The 22,611-nt window shown below is 43.6% G+C and overlaps 1 protein-coding gene across 16 annotated transcripts in view; it reads right to left on the bottom strand.

Moving 5' to 3' along the window:
• ADGRL3 (adhesion G protein-coupled receptor L3) overlaps positions 1-22,611 on the bottom strand; it is a 509,872-nt gene that overhangs the window by 264,381 nt on the left and 222,880 nt on the right. For all 16 annotated transcript variants that reach the window (XM_032186442.1, XM_032186447.1, XM_032186430.1 and 13 more), the window contains exon 4: positions 3,105-3,318. In XM_032186442.1, coding sequence (XP_032042333.1) covers positions 3,105-3,318 — 214 coding nt within the window. The remainder of the gene's footprint in view (positions 1-3,104; positions 3,319-22,611) is intronic.

The raw sequence follows: 22,611 nt of genomic DNA, 5'->3' as shown, positions 1-22,611 counted from the left end.
TGTTTGTTACAGTCCTCAGAAAGACATTGCTCCAAAGCAAACATGCTATGAAATAATTTTTCTCTAATTATATCAGAATAACTCCAGTCCATAAAGCACTCTTTCTGAGCTTTTATGGGCAGCTGTTGCTCTCACGCTGGAAGGAAGAGCCGGCAAGTTTGAAAACAAAATAGGCCACAGAGATTTAATTTCCTATCAAATAGCTCCCTACAAGCTGTTTAAACTTTCTTTACTTAGAGAAATACTCTGAAGATTTTAGCGATTTTCAGGGCAACAGTTGCAGCAAGAGCTCCTTGTGTTCTCACTGCTCAGGGGGCTCCGCAAACACAGCATCAGATTTATGCCTTTCCCTTTCAAAATAACCCCATGCACTCGTCTGCAAAATTAATTTAAATAAACATACAGAAGAAAGGAGCATGCCAGCTCAATTTTGGGGAGGAGAGAGGAGTCCTTGGGGGAAAAATTGCTAATATCTACCATAAATCTGCTCCCTCGCAGCCTTGGCTCACATACTAATAGCTCCGTCTCTCAGACACACGCTTTTCTTCCCTACCTTTCACTCTTCTCCTCCCTGCAAGCCACGCCAGGATGCCTGTAGGTTGACTGGACAATGTTGCTGATTAAAAACTGCGAGCAGTTAGAAAACTTATTATAAAACGTACAGGGGGACCGTGTATTTGTGAATGCAATAATTAATCAATGCAGAATAAGCATGCACTGTGCGTATGTTTTTTCTCTCCATATGCAGGCAGCTTCGATTACCGCGAGGGTTACGTTGCCCCCACTCTATCGCGTTAGCAAAGACAAGTTAATTGTATCAAAACCTGCATTCATCTGCAAAACCACCTAAATAATGCTGAATTGATTAATTTTGCAGGTAGAGGCTTTCAGAAGAAAATGTCACAGTGACTAGGCTGTCAGGATTTTCCTTTTAGGCTATTTTTTTCAGATGCTCAGCTATAAGGCATATGCTGAGCTGTGAACTGGCAGACTGGTTCGCATCTTAGGAATGTATTTCATTTTAATGGTTTTATTATTTTGTTCAACTCTTTGAATTAATGGAGATAAAAGAGAAATGAGAATGGCATATAAATGCAAAATGGAGTGTCGTCGTCATCCCCCTCCCCTTTTAACCTGCCTTTTAACTAGAAGCAGGTCATATTTACTTTCAAGAAACTCACAAGTACCCAATTAATAACATGATTGCGCACTTCTTCAAGAAAATTGATCATCACGTACTTAAATGGAAAGAGCTACCACCCTTTCCTGAGAGTCCTTACTGAAAAACAGCATTAGACAAGGATATTAATATTCAGCCAGGAGGGATTCACATTTCCCTTGCAAGAAATCTCCCCCTCACTGGTCATTCCTGCCTAAATGGGAAAGCAGAGATGCTCTGCCTTAGAGGTGTGCTTCCCTGCTAGCTCTCTGCTAAGCAGTTTGGGTTGGCAGTGACAGTGTGCAGAGCCAAGTAATCAACGTGAGTTTTCATCCCAGCACTGTGGGCACACAGTATGATTACGTGCTCTCCTTGAGCAAGGTGCCAACATTTATTGCAGCTTTGCATCGCATGGGAACTGACCAGAAGCTTGCAGAGCTCTGTGTGTGGCTGGGAAGCTAGTGCCTGGAGGACATTACCACATATATATAAAAAAAATATATATATATATTAATACTTTGTAATGGCCCCACAAAGGGGATGACATGGTTTTCTTCTGCCAATATGCAGATGATAAAGGGTTTCTGCTTGAAGCCACTAACAACCTGTACAGGAGAATTACAGTAATGCTACTAAAACCATGCTGAATTCAAGGCACTGGATGATGTCATGTTCTTACCCTTGCCACACGTTTTGAAAAAGCAATCATCACAGTCTTACAAACAGGACTCGAAGCAGCAGTGCAGGGGGGTTCGACATAAAGGAGTGCCAAGTCAAATGGGCTTATACAAGCCGTTTGCAGCAATGAGCACATTTGTCATGAGACCTCTCAGCAACTTGGGTTCTAAATCTCTGACATGGAGCAAGTCTGAAGGGAACTCAAAAATATCCATTAACATGTCAAATATAGATGAAACTCATGTTTTCTTTTCTGTTGCTCACACAACTCCATTTTTAGTGCAAACTATCTTGCAACAAACTATAGCAAGAAACTCCATTAAAACCTTGCACTGCTTTAGCCATTAGGTCACCATACAAACACTGTTGTCATGACATCAATTAGCAGCACTTTGCTTATGTCGATACTATTATTAATATCCTGAAACACTCATTTCTATTGCTATTTAATTAATAGCAAAACGTCCTGAATAGTTATTTGTGCGTAGTTATTAAAAGAAGCACGCTGAATGTGATTAAATATCAAGAACTGTGACTTAGAAATCCTTCCCACACCACTTCTTGTGCCAAAGAATATCCTGAAAAATTTAGCAATACTTAAAGGCTTTCCATAACCAGGATATTATAGATTGAAATAAATTGTTAGGCCTTGGCTTTGCACTACAAGAGTCTATCCACGTGGAACGTACCTCAGTTACCGTTTTCAGATGCAGCGTTAGCAATTAACTGCATTAGTATTTGTACAGAAATTTAGTAAGTCTTCTGGAAAAGCAGTAACCCTGAACAAGTTCTTGACTACAAATTCAGATCCCACCTAAAACTGAGGCTGGCAACACGATGAGCATTGGAGAATTTCCTTTGTGTTTTAGAAAATTGAAAATGTTATTCTGAACGCAAAATATTAATACTTCAAAGGAAATTACTGACCACCTATATAAAGACAGCAGAGCAGAAGAAAGGCGCACATGAGAAAGACTTCACGTATATTCATGAACAGCACTGGTGTACAGGCATTTCAGAGGTAACATCGAGAGTCTGTGGATATCAAGCGGGCTGATTAGCAGTACTTACCGCAAATGTTATTTATATTGTTTGATCCTGACCTACTCTGGTAAACGCACAGTTTAGCAACGATAGCTGTAATTCTGTGCCCGTACACAGACACTAAGAACCTGCGTTTTCTCATGCAAACACAGAAACAAACTGGTGTGTACATACCGGATTAAAAAAACAACAGTCAGCAAACAAAGAATATTAAATGCTATACCTTTGAGTCATAATCTTATAGGCATCTGGCAGATAACAGCGGATATTCTCCATCTGAGCAGGATCAGAGTCACAGATTTTATCGTCAGTCCTCCCGTAGTTGGCACTTTCAATCATGATAACATCTGTTCCCGGGCAGCGGAGCTCGATGGGGTAACTCTCACAGGACAGCTCCCTTCGGACCACAGCCATGGGGACCGGGGCTCGGCTGAAAGCTGCAAGGATTAACACAGAAACACAGCAAACATTTACTTTTCCACGCTGATAGGAGGATTAAAAGCAGAATGACATTTAGCAGCATTTTTTTTGTCTGTATGCTGTACCGAGATGTGCTCTGGATAGCTTTGGTACCCTCGTGATATGGCCTGCAGAAGCGAGGTCTGATCCCCAGCCTGCTGGCCACCTGGAGAAATCACTTCCCCACTCAGCTGCTTGCTTTTCTCATCACAAAAAACACAAACGATCCCTTTTGTAAAGAGCTTTAGAAACACCATATTGAAAGAGGTAAACAGCAACTCCGGCGTTGTTATTACTTCGGCTTGCTAGGTGAAAGGCTTTGATATATAAAATTACAGCCCTGGGTTGTGCCTGATCAGCTGGGGGAAATGGTCTGTCCATGAGCAACGCAAGCACCGGGATCCCACCTGCTCAGCATGACTGCAGCTGCCCTAACATCTGCATTGCTCCCAGTCCTTTTCCAGGTCCTCAGAACACACACAGGTGCCAGAGGGTTTTCAGCACCGCCTGCAGCGTGCCAGGGGCTGGCCTGCAGGTTCTGGTAACCACCCCGACGTCTGGTACCCGCAGTGATATTTTCTGATCTACGTGCACTCGATACTGCCACATGCTCGGGAAGCTCATTTAAACTGACATCAGAAATCTTATTAAAAAAAAAAAAAAAAAAAAAAAAAAAAGTTGGCTCCGTGTTGGCAATGAACAAAGAAACGTGCTTTGAGATGCCTTGAACACAAAGCCCAAAGTGTTAGTACACAAACTTGAAAGACAAGAGGCAGCAATACTTCTCATCTCCACAGTCCCTTTGATCCAAAGATCTACAGCAGCCTGAACAACGTGAATGCATCGATGCCCTCACACCCACGTGAACTAGCTACGTGTTGTCACTCTCATTTGAGCCACAGAAGCGTTACGTGTCTTCCAGAAGATCTCTCAGAAATCCCATGGTGAAGCTGGGAACCAACTACTTGTTTCCCAGCCAAACGTGCTGGCCACGAGCCGAAACAAAAGCCAACCCCTACTTTTCCTTATTCTACAAGGATGAAAACCCCATACCACAAAGGTTTCCAGTTGTAGGGACAATGTGCCATTGAATCAATGTCTTCTCCCATAAAACTTCAACCTGGTGCACAAACTCCGTGCTTCCTTATGGAAAAAGAGTGCACTGCTGTTTGCGTACCCCTTAGCTGGATGAAGGCTGCCTCTGTCTGTCTGTCTGGCAGGCAGCGATCCAGCACATTACATTAACTCCTGTGCAACATCCCATTACTGTCAATTGTCTCATTGAGATCCACATTATCGGACAGATGAACCTTTCCATTTCTGTGCCTTTGCGGGGATTACTCTAAAAGCAGATACTAGTGATGTGGTAGGGCTGCGGACTAATTGCCAAACTCCTGAGACAGACATGCATTTCATTCTTCGATAATAGCTTCTCCAATTACCATAGCTTCGGGGTTTGGATCATGGAGGATGTGCTTCTTTCCCGAGATTAGAGTAACAGTTTTGCCCTGGTCTCTTATTGCACCATACATCTGTTTAATGCAATAAGCCCATAGCGAAACCAAATCCTCGTGTTTCAGAAAGGGGAAAGCCAGGAGAAAAAGCACAAACCTCTAAGATGTAATTCCTCGTTCTCATCTTTGGCTTGATATTACTAACCAACTACAAGGTGAGTGGAGGAGGAACAGGACGTGGAGGCATAGACAAGATCTGAGCAAAGAAAAAAGCCCAACGCTTGACTTGATGGCAAAAGGGAAGAGTTTCTAGTTGCCTGCATTACCTTTCGCGATCACAGGCCCACTGCTGACCAGAAACTTTCAGGTTCAGGAAGGAGCTGCGGTGAGCTCGCTCTCTGCTAGCTCTGTACTAAGCCTGAGCAGGTTGGAGGTATGGGAGGCAGGTGGTTTCGAGCAGATTTTGGCAGAAGGCTGAGGCCAAGAGTACTCTCTCCTACTGCCGTGTGCTTAGAGGACTCTATGAAGTGCCAAGAAAATGGCACAATGAGGTATACAGCTAACATTAGCTGTTTGGGACTAAGTTTTGGCCAGTTTCTTGGGGAATTTGGATACTTTTCTCTAGGAGGTTAATGACCAGTTCTGTATTATGCAAAAGCAAAGGGTTGAAAACAGAGCAGGCTCCTCTCTGGCCACTTGCTCCATTGGGCTGTGGATGTGTCTGTGGACTACCATAACCACAAAGACAGCTGCTAAAATTAATTTATTTTTGCAGTTCCCACTACAAGAAAACAAAAAACTCAAACCTCTGGTCACCATGCTTCAGAAAGTGCATTTTTGCCATTAATTCCTATGCCTCTTTTGCAGTAACTATGCTATATTGTCAAGGAAGGCAGGCATTAAAGATACAACGGCTGAGGAAAACCCTGCTTAAAAATCATAGAAATTAATTGACTGGGAATTCACTTACACAAACCTGGTGTATTTGTCAAAGAGCAATCCTGTACGTATGCAGCTAATCTTAACTCTCATGTTTTATTAGAAATAGGACATCAGGAGCTGCTACCAGCAATATGGTTTCATTAAAACAGAAGTTTATCTGAGGGCAAAGACAGTGTCCTAATCTCACAGCAAGTCTATCAACAAGGATGATGCAGTACTTACGGCTTCTAGTGGAGGATTTTACAGTTAAAATGAAAATACAGAGGTTTAATAAAAGCTATTGCACACAGTTCTGTACCAGATGTGAGAGCACATTTCTTGTATGTTCTATATGCACGTGAGACTTTATGGCATCTATCTACTAAAACTGCATGAATGTCAATGGGAATGGGAAAGGGAAAACCAAACAGCTCATATTCTACTTCCCATTAAAGAATACCTGGATGGATGCAAACGTTTCCAGATGTGGCTTGCTATATACTGAAATTCACCTTTTTGTTTCTCACACAGTCACTCAACCACTTGCTATCAGAAGGACAGCTCTCGCTTATAGATACCTTACTGTGGTATCACACAGTCAACAGTTATGTCCTGGATATGTGGCAGAAGATAAATGTGACACCTTGGACGAGCTTTGTTTGGATCAGGAATTAAGGATAACGAAACACCGTAATACAATGAAATAGGAAAAATCAATGGTGCATGTTTTCTATCCTGCCATTCTCTGTCAAATGAGTTGCTCCACGTGGCCTTCTTCTACCCTGATATCTGCAATAAATACTCCAAAGAGAGATTTGAGGTTGGTTGTTTATCTCCTTTGCAAGCACATTTGTTGACATTGTGTCCCTATGTGATAATCTTACTTTATCATTTTTACTGGTTTGCCAGTGAGGAGCAAAGATTTTTTTATTATTATTTGCGTGTGCTTCTTGCTATGAAATAAGATACATCAAAGCCCATCTGTGAAATACACAGCACGACTGTATTAATTCATTAATCCATTCTTTCTCCTTTGAGCAGCTCCCTATCTTTGCAGTCTCTCACTGAGCTCCTTATTTAATCTCCTAAATAAGTGACCTAATTGTTGGCTGGGAGTCAAGAAGAGCTGACGGCTGCTCACTACGTTGGAAAACAGGTGCCTTTTTCCAGGATCCTATGTGCAGACATCAATCTAGCACAGACAGCTGAACCTAAAAAAAATTGAAAAACACTTTTTTTTTTTTTTCTTTTTTAACATTTAATCGTGTGCCAGTTTGAGTCTTCTAACTGCGGCCGTTTGGTGGCAACCCATGTTCCTGAGCTTACGCAGGGCAAAGTGAGAGGGAGAAACAGTCACAGTCAGTGACAGGATTTTATCTCAGCGATTTAGAACTTCTTTGTCTCTGCTAATTTCAGGAGCTGGAAAATTAAGTAAGTCATCAAAATCTTGCGCTTTTTCTCCCCCTTGCTTTTGACCTCAGAACATAATTGCCTCTTGTCATGCCTGCAGGGCATGGGCTTGTAGTTATCACTGTGTGCTTAATCAAATGCTGAAATAGCCTTTAAATTACGTCTCTTCTTGGCTGCTAGAGACTTGTTGAGCTCTGTTACATTTAGAGGCATGACGGTAGTAGATGTACTTTTAAAAGAAAAGTGTGGGATGATGTTTTTAATTAGGTATTATATGCAATTTTCCCAGAGAAATGATGTTCTGGCTCAGATTTTTCGGAGTGAAATTTAAGTGCATATTTAAGCACGGCGAAACAAAAAGCTGGAAATGTAGAGATAATTATTTTCACAAGCTCTACACAGGATTTGGTCTGCCCAGCTAAACACCTGACTTACTGTTCCCAAAGGCAAACACACCATGCTGGGGGAAAAGGTTTCCTGCTAGTTTGGAGAAACGCTTCTGTGTTTGTAATTTCACAGTACTTAATATTCCCGCCATTCATTTTGATTCTGCAGGAGGAAAAAAAAATAAAAAGTTATATATATTTATATAAAGCCACTCTCTTATTCTGCAGCCTACTCTGGTATGGGTACAGGCTGTAATCCCATTTGGGTTACAAGGCCTTATATGACTGTCGCTCCCCAAAGAAAAGCACATGCCCAAGTGCTTTTCTACACCAGGGTCCCACTTTTCCTGTTAAGAAACAAAGCAGCGTTACCGCATTCATTTGCAGCATGCAAACAGAGCTCAGTGTTTCTTCTCTCCCTTAATCCAAATTACATCTGGCCTCTGATCTGACGAACAATATTGGCAGCAAACAAAAACTCAAGTTAAAGATAGCGACAACAAACATTTCTCCCATTTGCACTGCGCCCGTCCCCCCAGCCTTTCCACGCTCACAAATATTAGTTTAGTTCTGACAAGATTAAAAATACCGGCTGGTTAAAAGTTCTCGGGAAACTTGTGATCGGAATACAAACAGGGAAATGCTCTCGTCTCTCCCCTGCTTTCTCTGCGTATGCTGATGACAGATTAAATAGCCAGGAAGCCTGCGTCTTTTCTAGCAGGTTGGGTAGAGGAGCTTTCCTTCTGCTCTCAGCCCGCAGAGGGGTTAAAGGTGGAGCCTACAGACAGTGGCTGGTGCCGAGCCCTTGCAGGGGATGCTTCCAGCATCCATAGCCAGGTTCTCCAGGGAGGAAAGGAAGGCAGCGTGGCCAAATGGCTGGAGCCTCCGACAGCGCAGGGCTGGAGCCAGGCAGGGCTGGACTCCACTCCTGGCTCACCCCTCTGGACCTCAGCTGATTGCTGTCTTGTTTATGAAAATGAGAAAACTATTCTCTCCATTAAGCACTCCAAAACCTGCCCCAGAAAGGAAGAAACCCCAGAAGGTGAAGAATGTGGCTTCAGCCTGTGTTTCCTCATACAAATTGAATACCCCGGGCTATCCTGGGCTTTATTATTTCCTAGAAGATATCCAGAACAATTTGCGACTTTCCTTTGTGCATCTTTACCCTAAGCAGAGCCCACAACCACCCAGCAAACAGCCAGCTGTGAGCAGACCTCACTAACTGCAGGATCATCCTCTGGAACAGAGTATGCAAAAAAAAAAAAAACGAAAAGAAATGCAATCCTGTGCAACAATCCAGAAAAGACAACCAAATACAAGTCAAAAAAAAACAAACAAACAAGTCCTTCCCTGTGCATTTTATGTGGAATTTGAGGTCAAAAATGGTTCCATAAATTGCTTAATCTACTTCCAGTGTAACATTCAATGGACGCTTGCTAGAGATTTGCTCCCAGGTGATCTGAGTGAAATTACAGGGGGTGTTTGGCAGCACGCTCACACTCTCTCACAATGAAGAGGGGACACAGGAGAAGGATGCAGCACAACATGGGATGGGGTTTCTGTAGGAGCTGCCAAACAGACACACAGAGAGCACAGCTTCCATGTCAGCACAGGCCAGGATGCAGACAGGAGCACCACGAAAAGCTTGGCCAGGCCAAGAAGAGCACCGGGATGAGCCACGTTACCAGGCCACCGGTGTTGAAGCCCTATTCAGGCCTCCAGCCCACGTGCTTCAGCTGCTGGTCCCGTGCCCATCCTGGTGCTCACTGGAGCCCTTCATCAGGCAGGTTAACTCAGTAGTCTACCAAGGAACGAAAACAGCAGGAATAAAAAGAAAATAGAGGTTTCTCCTTGGGCACAGAGCTGTTTCAGCTCACAAAAAGTTAGTTAAGATCATGGAAAAGAACCAAAGCATTCCAAAAGGAAGGGTGGGAGGCCGAATTTAATGTGCTCTTATAAAATAACGTGATGACCTACCTTCAAATTAGAGGTCAGAAGTCCAGTCCCAGCCTGAGTTAAATGTTACTTAACCGAATTTAGTTAAAGCACAAACACCAAGCTGAGAACAACAGACAAAAGACATCCTGTCTCCAAGGGGACAGTCCAAAGCAAGAATATTAATATTTAGGCCACATCATGGGAAAAATCTTTTCCCAAGGATATTTCCCTTGCAGTGAATCATCTCATTTGTAATGAAAGACACGGACAAGAAGATACTCGGATACAACTGCTCTTTAAATTCACAGTCTTCCTGTGAGGAAATTAACTTTCAAGTGTAGGAAAACTGTAAAGATAGGGTAAGAACCTGGGGTTGAAGTCCTGCGCTGCAGAACAGAAGACCCATAAACAGCTCTCATGCTAAAGTTACCCTCCAGCCTAACACAGACATCGCTTAAATATCAGGGTTTCAAATCCTGAAATCCTCGTCCTCAAAATTCAGACGCTGGGGCTCTCAATAAAGGAAATGTTAAGTTCTGTGCAACAGAGACCATTCTTTCTTTTTGCTTGTTTGTTTTATAACAAATCCACATACCACACACCACACCAGAGCCCTGGGTAAGGAAAAACATGCCACCTACCCAACCCCAAGTTACTGCTGTTACAATAGATGCTTAGCTGTCTTCAAAAAGCAGGGAAGCTTTGACTTTGACATTGCCAAACAACCTTGAAGTCTCAAATTTAATTCAGTACAAATTAATGTGGTGAAGCGAGTGGAATTTGAGTAATAACAAAATTCACCTCATTTTAAATTACTCCACTGTAGCTTTTTATTATAGCCATTAGTAAGGTTAATTTTTTAATCTCAGATAAAAACTTTTATCAACCACCATAGCAGGTATGCTCATGGAGGCACTCAGGTAAATGAGTACCAAGGGTTTAGCCCCTGTAAGGAAAAAGGATCTGTTTATCCTTTTCAGATTTTGTATTAAATCAGAAGTTCTTCCAATAATTTATTACCACTTTATTTACACTTTATTACTGCTTCCACCTAAAACACCAGATTAAATTCTTACAGATGCTAAAATAATGTCAATCTGGAATAACTTCCCTGTTAACCAGTAGAGTTTTGTGTTTGTTTTTTTTTTTGGTGTCATCTGAATGGGCTTCAATACATACTAAATCATATACATAGAAGGATTAATGGTGTCCCCAGCCGGATATTGCCCAGGAGCTGAGGACATGCTGTTCCCCGTCACCTGCACCACCACGAACTGGGAGGTAGCAGCACTGAGCTACAGGAAGCAGGACAGGGATAAAGATAAGGAGACCAAGGAGACTTGACCTGATTTCTATCCCACTGTGAGGGAAAACAAAAACACAAAAACTAACAAAAACAAATAAACAAGCAAGCAAACAAACACAAAAAATCAGGACCCAATCCAGAAGTCATCAGGTTCAGAAATCCTTTTTAAGGTAGATACAAATCAGGTTAGATGGATTTGGGGTTTAGCTGAAATACTGTGACAGCAAATAATGTATTCCTACCAAGTAACACATCCTCAAAGTTAAAGTTTAATTTTGATTTACAGTTCCCTGAATAGCCTCTGAAGGGGACCATTAAAGCTCTTGTAGAAATATCTGCATTATTAAAGAAATGATGAACAGCATGGTGAGGATTACTCGGTGATGTTTATGGACTTGTTTAGCAACGCAGTAAATCTATTTTTAAGTTTGCATTGCCCAGAAAGGAGAACTGTGTGAAATCTGAAGAAATGTCCAGAGAGAAAGGAAAGCAGGCAAAAGGGAAGAATTTCTCAGGCTATCATTCAAAGACCTGTATACAAATTTTGGGTGCCAAACATTTAACATTTAAACCAATTCCGTCACATCACTGAATGCCAAGAGTGACTCCCGTAGAGTTAATTTTACAAGAAGTTACCCAGAACTTGAAGCCTAGCCATTTTTCAGGAAGTAATATGGCTAAACGGTAGACCATTAAATAAATAACTGTGATTTTTCTTGGTGCTTTAGACATCACAGCCTCTTTGAGTCTCTGCCATAAATAGCAACAGAGAATTTGCTCTTTCCACTAGCTGTAACTCTGCGAAAGTTTTATAAAGAAGTCAGACTGCTTGAAGATCTTGCCTCTCAGAATTGTAATCCATCATAAATGTTATATATACATAATATATGTGCATACGTACACACACACACTTCTATAAATGCATGATGTGTGTAACATGGGGCTGAACAACCCCAACTCCCTCAGCCTGTCTTCGCAGGAGAGGTGCTCCAGCCCTCGGAGCATCCTCGTGGCCCCCCTCTGGACCTGTCCTAGTGCATCCGTGTCCTTCTAGGGCTGGGGGCCCCAGAGCAGCACTCCAGGTGGGGTCTCACAAGAGCAGAGCAGAGGGGGAGAATCATCTCCCCTCGACCTGTTGGCCGCATTACAAAGGCAACCCATCCCCAGCTGCTGGATAGGGATTTGCAAAGCATGGCATCTATTAGCTCCACCTCAGAAGTAGAGGCGTGAGGTCCAACATCCTTTTTGCTGATGCTTTAGCAAGAACTAACAAGTAGGCTTTGTTGAGCCATTCTTTGTGACCCTCCAAATCCTGACTCTCAATGAAGCCTTTAATGTAACTCCCCTCTGACTCTGAAAGATCAAGGATTTCACTCCAAATATACTAACATCTAAAAAAAGCTTTGCAGAAGCGTACGCTTTCATCTGAACGTTGGCCAACTTTATCTACTTCCACCAAGCTTAAAAATAAAGAACAACAGGAGAATTAATTCTAGGAATGAAATGAAATGCACACACGTGCTCCAGGTGGAAATATATTCCAAATAAAAACAGATTTTCAGGGAATACATTTTTTTTTTTCCTGCAGATAACTCTCCTCCTCAATGGAAAATAACAAAACATTAAGACTAATGAATTAAATTACTTCTACAAAATGGTTCGCTTGCTAGGAAGCAAAACCAAAAATCCTAAGTGTCCAGGTTTCTTATTGCACCCACCTGCTCGCAGAAAACACTGGGATTAAGTATTTTCCCCCTAATGCATCCTGTGCAGACATTGATCTGGAAATACTGCGTATGTTCATGGGTGTAAAACACACACGATACTGGCCATGTCAAGGTGAGGCAGAGAAAAAAATCTGAAGTAACGCTTACCTGCAGACTCCCCAGATGCTCTGAACAGATTAATTGTTCCCAAAAGAGCCAGGTGAAGAGGTCTGCAAAAGAGCTGAGAGCTCATAGGGTTCGCACCAGGGAAGGGATGCTTGTCCTGCGGTACCACCGTGACTGCCACTGGCAAACCAAGGTGGCTGGGGCATGCCAAGGTGGAAGCAAAACCAAGCATGAATAAAGTCACAAGGACATTGTGCTCAATGAAAGCAACGTGGCACCAGATGAAACCTGCAGGGTTTATGAAACCCTGGTTTATGAAAGTCTCTAGAGCTCTGGATACCATGATTTATGGCTCGTCCTGTGGGAAAACATAGGGCTCTGCCACAGGCCAAGACACCTGTGTGCACAACTGAACCCAGAGAGGGTCTGTGCCACAAAGGACGTTTAAACTAAAATAACAGAAGAAGAAATATATGCACATTCGGGATTGGGACGATGGTAGCACAGAAAAGGATAGCCATGTGGCATGGGTGACAAACAGATACAGATGTACTTGAGGGCACGATGCTCACCAGTTTCATGAAAATATGGTTGAAGAAAATCTAACTTGCTTCAGGAAAAACACACTGCAACCAGCTATGATGGATGGGAGGCTTTATTTCTCAACACATTCACTCATCCTGTTTCAGATTCTCCTCCTGCAAGAGCTCTCTCTCTAAGTAGATGAAATTAAATCTTTTGTGATCTGTCATCAAAAAAACAGACAGACAAACACAAATCTAACTGCCCAACAAAACCAGATAGAGATAAGGGCGAAGAAAAGTTTTCAACATAACACCTGATGGAAGATTCCAGTCCTAAAAATGGGGCTGTTCCCCTACAGATACAGTGTCAGAAAAAGCTGGGCTTTTTCAAACCTGCTAGGACAGCAGAGGAATCACAGGCAGCGGGGATGCAACTCAGAGGCAGCCTGCAGCAGAACTGGAAGGGCAAAGTTAGTTAAAAGTTATTAGTTAACTTTCTAATGTAAGCATGTTATGGCACATTTCTGTGAGCTTTCTAACAAAGGATCCGTTTCAAGCACGTTTTCCTGTACTTTTAACACCCATCTCTTTCTGTAGGTGTTTCAGGCATCGTTACCCTGGAGTTATACATACCTCACATCTAGAATTTTCTGCCTTTTCTCAGAATAAAATTGTTGCATATTTCCACCATCTTGTGCTTGCAATTCGTATCTGAGGAAATTGTTCTGCTACCACTGCCCTCCAAGGGCACTGCTGGAGTATGAGGGAAAACCTTTATAAATGAAATCAGGCTTTTTTTAGTTTTTATTCTTCCATGCCTCCTATTATTCCTTAGTAAAGCACCTTAGAAACACCCCCACAGGATTTACCGTGGCAACACTCTGCAGAGGTAGGGTTAACAAATCTGTTTGGCAGGGGATGTAGGGAACTACCTAAAAATACCAAAGGTCACAGAGAAAGGCTGGTGTTGAACCCATTTTTTCTTAAAAAAAAAAAAAAAAAAAAAAAAAAAATAGTTATCAAAGCACTGGAACATTTGCCATGAGGACTTTTGGGTGAAGGTGCTACCACACGGGATGTTGCTCTGGTGGAGGGTTGCCATTACCCCCAGACTCAGGTAAGGAACGAGGAAGAGCAGCTCCTAAATCTCCCTCTGAAATTTTTTCATGGCATTATTACCCGAGGAGTATATGCTTGAAGTCTCAGACACAACTGGCAAAACTAGTAATATATTGTTGCCTACTTTTGAGCATAAAAAATTAAGGAAATTTTATAGCAAGACTGTCTGAGGGTAGTTTCATACAGGATCCTGTTCCTATGGTTTATGTCTGTTGAACAAAGACAAACCAACACAAAAAGGTGCCGATGGCCAAATAATCACAAACCAATTTAACTTGGAAAGCAAAGTTAAGACCACAGCCCTCCCTGGTAAGATACCTGCTTGGGGGTTTTACCCAGAACAGCATCCTGTAGATGAAAATATTTCACACCAAACTGCATAGAAATAAAAATTTAAGCATTTCAATGCAAGCAGTAAATTGAGAAGTCCGATTCCAGGTGACAAATTCCCCGCTCGACAATCATGAGAAAGAGAAACTTTTGTTAAAAAGTTTACCCTCGCTTGAAAAAGAAGACAAAGGCAGCAATGTAGTTAACAAGTACAAATTGCAGTTTGGAAACAAAGCTTGCAGTTATGAGAGCTCCAAGTATTAAAAACCAAAACAACAACAACACAGAAAACCTGCCTACCATCAGATTAAGAAAAATTATGCTCGTAAAACTTTTAAGTAGCAGGAGTATTTTTAAAATAGTGAGGTGTATAGGACAAACACAGCCAGGTATCAAGCATTAAATAAACCCTCTGCACATATCCCCCAACTCACTCCAACCTGTATTTGGAAAGAAGCAAGCAGATGTACTCATAATTCAGAGAACAAAAGCACCTCTTTATCACCATCCGATATTAGGAGAGATATAACAGCAAGTGCTACAGCCCGACATTTTTCATTCTGCAGAATTAGATAGCTTAGATATAAGAGCTTGTAGAAAAAAAAAGAGAAAAGACACCCTCTTAGGAAGCCTGTGCTGCTTTTTAACTCGATCTGGGACACTGGCACATTGCTACTGGCAACTCTTAAAGAAATCAAGGTTATGAGAACAGAACATAACTCCCACTGCACACAGGAAAAAATGCATTAGCTCTTGCTTCTCAAAAATAATGTAAGCATGGAATTGTCACCCCAACTTGATGCATTTCTGGAAGTTCAGCAAGAACCTCATCAGTCCAGTATCATTCAACACACTTCTTGATGATCTGAAAGAAAATAAACTCCAGGCTTGCCAAATCTGCAGTCAGTGCAAAACCCGATAAAATGTTAAGTAATGATATGGACCTTGTCAGTTTTGCAGATTGATCTGTACGCTGTTCGAGCAGACCATGCTTTAACACAGACAAATGCAAGCCCAAGGAGGAATACAAGAAGTGCTCATTATGTGAGACCACAGCCTAGCAAGCACTCTGAAACAAAACTGTTTGCATGATTGATAAGCATTTGAACACTACACAGTGGCTCAAAGGGCAAACATGATCTTTGTGACTATTAGGAGGTGAATACAAGGAGAAGTGGGAAGACAAAATTGCCCTGCATATGATATTAATGAGTCCATTAAGGGAACATGTACATTGTGGTTTCTGTACTTCAAAAAAGATTGTCAGAAACTTTGAAGGAGGTTTTGCAAAAGAGCTTAAGATAAATTTTAAAAAATAAATGAACTAGAGTCTGGAAAACCAGATTTACAGTGAGACACCAAAGGTGCTTAAGTCTGTTTAACTAGTTCAAAAAAAAAACACTGCAGCCTGGAGGTTTCTACAGAGGGAAGCTATTTCTAAGGACAGCAAGCTCTTTAGCAGCAAAAGGCAAGCACGATGCAATGGTTGGAAGCTGAAGGTAGATAAATTCAGGCTAGAATTAAGGTACATATTTTAACAGTGTGAGTAATTTACCATGGAACAGTTTACTTAGGTATGTGATGTATTCCTTATCAGCTGAAGTCCCTAAGCTATGCCTGGGTATTTTTCTGGAAGATATGTTACAGCTCAAACTGGAGATATGGGAGCCTGATTCACAAATCACGGGGTGAGATCTCTATTGTGCACAGTCTGGCTTGTTGATCATAGTAGTCTCTTTGTATTTTAAAGATCTATGAAGATTTAGGAGAAAGAAAACAGGAAGAGAGAGGGACGTTTGGCAGCAAGGAACTTGCCGAATTTATTATCTCAGTAAAAATAAAAAATAAAAATGTCTCAGTCAGCTTTTATGCAGATACCTGCTGCGCTCATCCATGCAAAAAAGGTTTGTATCTTGCCTTTATCTAGTGGTTGTGAATGGACAAAAATGTTCCAGGACAGCTTCCTTGAATTCCTAGGAATAAAAGATGCCAGGGAGGAGGAAGGGAATTGTTTAATGCAAACCAACAGATGGGATTTCAGTCAGAGGCTTGCTTTGTTTTCATAATGAACCATAATCTGTGTAATCTAAAACAGTTTTTATTTGTTGCAGGGAAACATAAAGACTGCAGCTACGGCACTTGAATTGCTTTCTCAACCATTTGTTACCAAAGGTGCCTCTTCGTTGCTGAAGGTGCACTGGACCTGGCCCAGTCAGCCACATGGACAGGTAGGGCAGATGAAAGCATAGATGTTACACTGACATTTGCAGTAGGTTTGTCTGTTTTTTTTTTTTTTTTTTTTTTTTTTTTTTTTCCCTTTTTGTTTGCCTATTCATTTATTTATTTATTTTTACCTTCAGCCTTCCAGTATGGGCACAGCACAACACCAAATCAACAGCAGAGGCAGTTATGGGCCTGGTATGATGTTACTGGGATGGGTTGAAGGCATTTTTTAGCAAACCCAACATCCCAGTCATGTTGATGCAGATATCCCGTGTATCGGTGTGGTTCCTTAAGTCCTCTTTGACTGTGCAGCCACTCGTGTCAGGCATGGAAAGGTACAGAAAGCCAGCAGCACTGCACAGATGCAGGGTCTCCACTCTGCTGACAGCTCTGTTCCACAAACCTGCTGTGCCATTCAGGCCAAGCAGGGCACACGTTACCTTATACTACATTATCTCCTATACCTCGACACAGAAAGGTGAGCAATTCAATGTTAAGGTGCAAAGAAAAAAGAAACTTAAGCTACCGGGAAGCCTGGAGTTGCAGCCAGCGAGTGCCACGTACATTGCTTATTATGTTGCTACGGCTCAATATTTAGGTCTCAGCAATGTCAGACATCTATTTGTGGCTTCTCAGCACACTTGCATCCCTATAATGCTTTGCAATTTAAAATACTGACTTCTATTCATACATATTTCCTCATGTTATTTAAGTTCATCTTCATATTAAAAATAAATGGATTTAAAATGTAGGCAGCTATGCATATAAGCACTCTGCTTGAAAGACATACTTTATCTTTAAATAGCAGCAATCAATACACGCAGTATATAACCTAAACAAATTTTTATTATGAATCCTTAATGGATGTATGCTTTGGTCATTTTTATTACTAATATATTATTGATTTACAGAATACATTACCACCTTAGGCACTGGGATCCACTGGAGTCCTTAGGCTGTGTATATAGTTTTAGTCAAAACAGGAGCTGAAAGTCAATAACCCATTTACCACCAGTGTAGACCCTCTCTGGCGTTAGATATTTTAATGATGGTCTGACTCTCACAGAGGAATCACTTGTCTGACAGTGGCATTTCTAAGTCATCGTTATTAATGTAAAATTATCCGTGAGGCCTGCCTGCTTGTCTTTCACACTGCTTTATTGCCAAAACGCTTTGGGAGTCACAATTACGAGGAAGGCATTCAGACTAACCTTGCAGAGCCCTCCCAGGGCAGGGTTTCTATGAAATCAAAGCACCCGCTTGGGCTCTTTTGCTCTGAATCAACGAATGGTTCCCCTGCCTTTGTTGCCATTCACATCAGGGAGCAGGGATCGACTCCTGCGGTTGCCCAGGAGAAAGGGAACCAAACAGCTTCCTTTGATATGAATACTAATACCACCAGACAGGCAGAAGACACGCCAATCAGCCCCCCCACTACCACCACAAGCAGGCTGCAGGGAACATATCCATCCTCTGCTACTTGGTTAGGCTTCAGGAGGAGTCTACAAGAAGGTGGGTACATCACAATACGGTCACACAAAGCAAATCTAAAATGTTCCTTTACTCCTACAGACAGAAGGGGTTGGGGGGGACAATTAGGGTTACAGTGACTTTGGAGAAACAATCCCATATTGTTAACAAACGGCTCTACGTTTTGAAGGCACGGCAGTGTGGATGTCTTGCTGGGATATTACGCCTCAGGCAAGCGAGGCTTTACGCCAAAAGCCAAGCACAGAAATGGCAGAGATACGGTATCACAAGCATCATACTTTCTTCAGCTGCTCAATGAGATTACTTTAAAATCTAAAAATCAGCTACTTCCAGAGTAAATCCCAAGTAGTATATTGCTTTTCTGCTTTTAATACATGTTAAGAAACAGATGAGAAACTCATTGCTTGGAGAGAAATGTCTGGAAGTGGGGACCCCAAGCCCTGCTTTTGTTTCCTCTTTGCTTTTTTTTTTTAAGCAATGCATGTGAGGATAAATTAATAAAATACACACAGAATAGGAGCGCGTTGCTCCCTTTTTGCAGCAGAACAAACTACTGCAACAGAGACAACAGTAATCAGAAACACGCCTGAGAAAATAACAGCTGCAACAGCAAAAGTCATATCAATTGCTTAGGCCTCTATGCACACGGAAGCTAAGTGAGGTGAAGCGAAAAAGTTTAATTCAAATTGCTAAAATTAAACAAATAAGCCATCTAAAAAGCAGGAGGCGACTTCCTAAAAACCCTTCTGTAACGCAGACTGTCACACTGAAAGCCGATTTCTTTCAGTCTTTCTCCCATTTCTAACCTATGGCACGGTACTCATTGTGCTTTCTTGCCCGTGTAGGGATGGTTCCCAGCAGGTGCCATGCAAGGGATGCACAGCATCAGCCAGCCTGGGCAGCCAGCTCTGTCCTGGCCCCTGCTCTAACACCAAAGGCAACAGAAGAGCTCCAGCAGCATTCTGGGAGGTCCCAGAGCGTAACAAGAGCGTGAATGAGACCACGATAGTGCTCTTGACAGCCCCCAAATGCTGCAAAATCAAAAAGACTAACCTTTGAAGCAGTACAGGAAAAATCTTACAGAGACCCAGCTTAAATCCATGAGGCATTTTGTAAGCAGCCCTTTCTGCTTTCACCTTCATTGACCAGTGCCAAGAAGGAAACGAGACCAAATACAAAGTTATTCTAACTAATTCTTGTTATTAATGGATTTGTCACGCAACGTGATAGTGCCCCCTCTGGCATGGCTTGAGTCCAGAACCCCCAGGTTTGATGGCAATTCGCATTTTTGTGACCACGCTTACCAAACTGCTATCCCTTTTCAGCACGTGCAGAGCACTGTGATTCTGGGAAACTCAAGAGTTATTTCTATACATCTTGTGCCAGGCAAGGACAGGACAAAACACCACGTTTCTACAACTAAATTCTCTTTTTTAGTAAAATTACAGAAAGAGGTGCCACAACTTCAGTTAACTTCAAAGCCATGGGAAGAAAGTCGTGGCAATTGTTTTTATCAACTGTGTTATTCTCCCAGATTCACAGTGAACACTGCAATCTGTAAGGCACACCAGAGCTGGAGAGTAACATTCAAGTCATATCTGCCTCTCTCGCTTTTAAACACATAGCCAACACTGCTCCACTGAAATATCTTCCAAACAAAGCAAATACCTTCCAAAGATATTTTTCTTTCCCTAAATGCTATTTAAAACAGCTAAGCGAAATAAACAAACAGAACCCACAGGAAATGTTTCCTTTCAGCCCAGCTGAAAAGCTTAGCTGGATCCAACATAGCAGTTGGGGGGGAAGCTTTTTTTTTTTTTTTTTTTTCCTTCTTCTCAGTTGTTTCATCAAGAGAACGGGGGCAGAGAGATGGAGAGATGCAGGGCAGGGGATGAAGGAGCTGTGGGCTATCAGCAGCTGGGTTTGGTTCAGTTTGGTGAATTTGCCTGTATTCTCTATTGCCCACCTTTTAGGTGCACACAGATCTTGGCATTGTGATTTCTGCTGATCATCACCTGTGATGTCTTTGTCCTCCTGCCACGCAAATACCATGAACAACAATCTCCATGCCTAGAAACCCGTCCACCACAGGCAAGTGTATTCACAAACCCTGCAATCACTTCCTGATGTCAGGAAGCTGAGTAAGTCATCCAGGTCAGCTTGCCATAACCCACAGCAACAGCTATTTCTGTTACCCGTAAAGAAGTGTACTTTTTTCCCTTGGCAACAGCTTCTTTCCTGCATCCACACTGATGTTCTTGGACTGGACCAACTCCTTGAGAGCCTGAAGGGCTCTCCTGATGCTGTCAGGCATGCACTGAGGATGGGGTGGTATCAAAGGATGCAATGATTTCTCCACAAGCACTGGCAGTATGTTGTGCTTCAGAAGTCACAGAATCATAGAATACCCTGATTTGGAAGGGACCCACAAAGACCACAGAGTCCAATCCATGGCTCCACACAGGTCTACCCCAAAATTCAGAGCTATGACTAAGAGCACAGTCCCAACACTCCTTAAACTCCCACAGGCTTGGTGCCGTGACTGCGTCCCTGGGGAGCCTGTTGCAGTGCGCGACAGCCCTCTCAGTGAAGAACCTCTTCCTGCTGTCCAGCCTGACCCTCCCCTGTCACAGCCTGACCCCATTCCCTCGGGTCCTGTCACTGGATAGCACTACAGAGAACAGATCGGCGCCTGCCCCTCCACTGCCCCTCGTGAGGAAGCTGTAGGCCGCCATGAAGCCTCCCCTCAGCCTCCTCTTTCCAGGCTGAGCAGGCCCAGTGCCCTCAGCCGCTCCTCCTACGTCTTCCCCTCTAGGCCCTTCACCATTTTTGTAGCCCTTCTCTGGACACCCTCCAATAGTTGCATGTCCTTTTTGTGCTGCGGTGCCCAGAACTGCACACAGTGCTCGAGGTGAGGCCACACCAGCACAGAGTAGAGCGGGACAATCCCTGAAGCCCTGTTGGCTGGGACCAATGACACCAAAGAAGAGAGGAAAGTGGTTTTGTTGGTTGTTGTTATTATTATTGTTCTTGTTGCAATGTATTTATTTGTCTGATGATTATTCTATCAGTTTGTTGCCTTGTCTTGGGAAGAACTGATAACCAAGCGCCATGAAGGGCCTTTACGTTGCACTCCTGCGCTTCTTCCAGGCAGACCTGAAGACTTCTGCTTCTTCAGAGGAGCAGCTGTCTGCGTCACCGTTCTGAGGGATCTGCTGCTCTTCTCTGGGCACCGCCATGCAGGGCAGGGCTTCGTCTTCAGGCACCCCTTGGGCAGCCTTCTCGTCCTCAGGCCGAGACACCCCATGCCCAGCGTGGCCTTGGGAAGGGTTCTCCTGTCGCCCCGGTGCAGCAGCCCAGAGGAAGCCGAGTGCACTCTTGCCCAGTGCTTGGGACTCCGTGCAGAAGAGATGACACCTCTGCAGGAGAGGTGGGGATAGGGGACGGGGATGGGGATGAGGGGAGGGGGAGAGGCCACGGTGCAGGCAAGCCTGCGTGATGGTCACCGGGTGGCCTCTCCCCCCTACTTGCGGAGGCGGAGGCAGGGCCGGGAATATGGAGCAGTCCGGGCGGTTCTGCGAAGACGGTGGTATGGTCTCGCTGGTGGGAGCCCTGGCACGATGACGCTGTGCCATGTCAGATAGGATGGAGGTGGATCCACCTCCATGGGCTCTTCCTCCTCCGCAGGCGGATCCACCTCCATGGGCTCCACACCATCCGCCGCGGCTGCTCCGTCTCGGCCAGCGCTCCTCCGCCTCCACTTCTTCTCTGGTTCCAGGAACCAAATTGTCCCACACAGGGGTGGGCAGCCGTCAGCCCAGGTCCTCTTCATGCCAACCATCGTTGGTAGTCGCCAGAGGGCCTGGGAGATCAGCGAGCAGGGGGCCAGGCGCAGGGGCTTTTGTAGGCGCCAGGACAATGCAGGGGGGCGAAGCCACTGTGACATCAGGAGGCCTCTGTGATGGCCGCTGTGATGGCGCGCCATGCCCCAGGCCCAACATGGCCATGTTGGGAGGGGCTTGTGCAGCCTGAAAGAGGCCCTGGTGTGGAAGGAGGAGGAGGGTCAGGGGGGCTGAGGGCCCCTTCCCTGGGGGTGGCTCTCTCAGGCCACTTTAGTTGCCAGAGAGCCAGGCTGCCCCTTGGGCACAAGGACTGCCCTCCGCCTCCCCTCCTGTGCCCTGGCCTGCAGCCCCCTCCTCATCTCATTCCGGGGGTCTCTGTGCCACTGGAGACTTCAGGAATAGAATTAGCAAAGGTGAAGTTACAATGCAGCATATACCCTGGCCATGTTCATAGGCTGCCCTTTCTCGTACTTCTCCAGCCTGGTCTCCTTCCTC

This window comes from Aythya fuligula, chromosome 4, assembly GCF_009819795.1.
Source record: "Aythya fuligula isolate bAytFul2 chromosome 4, bAytFul2.pri, whole genome shotgun sequence".
NCBI lineage: Eukaryota > Metazoa > Chordata > Aves > Anseriformes > Anatidae > Aythya > Aythya fuligula.
The sequence above is the reverse complement of the archived record's forward strand: the minus strand, read 5'-3'. Positions and strand labels throughout refer to the sequence as shown.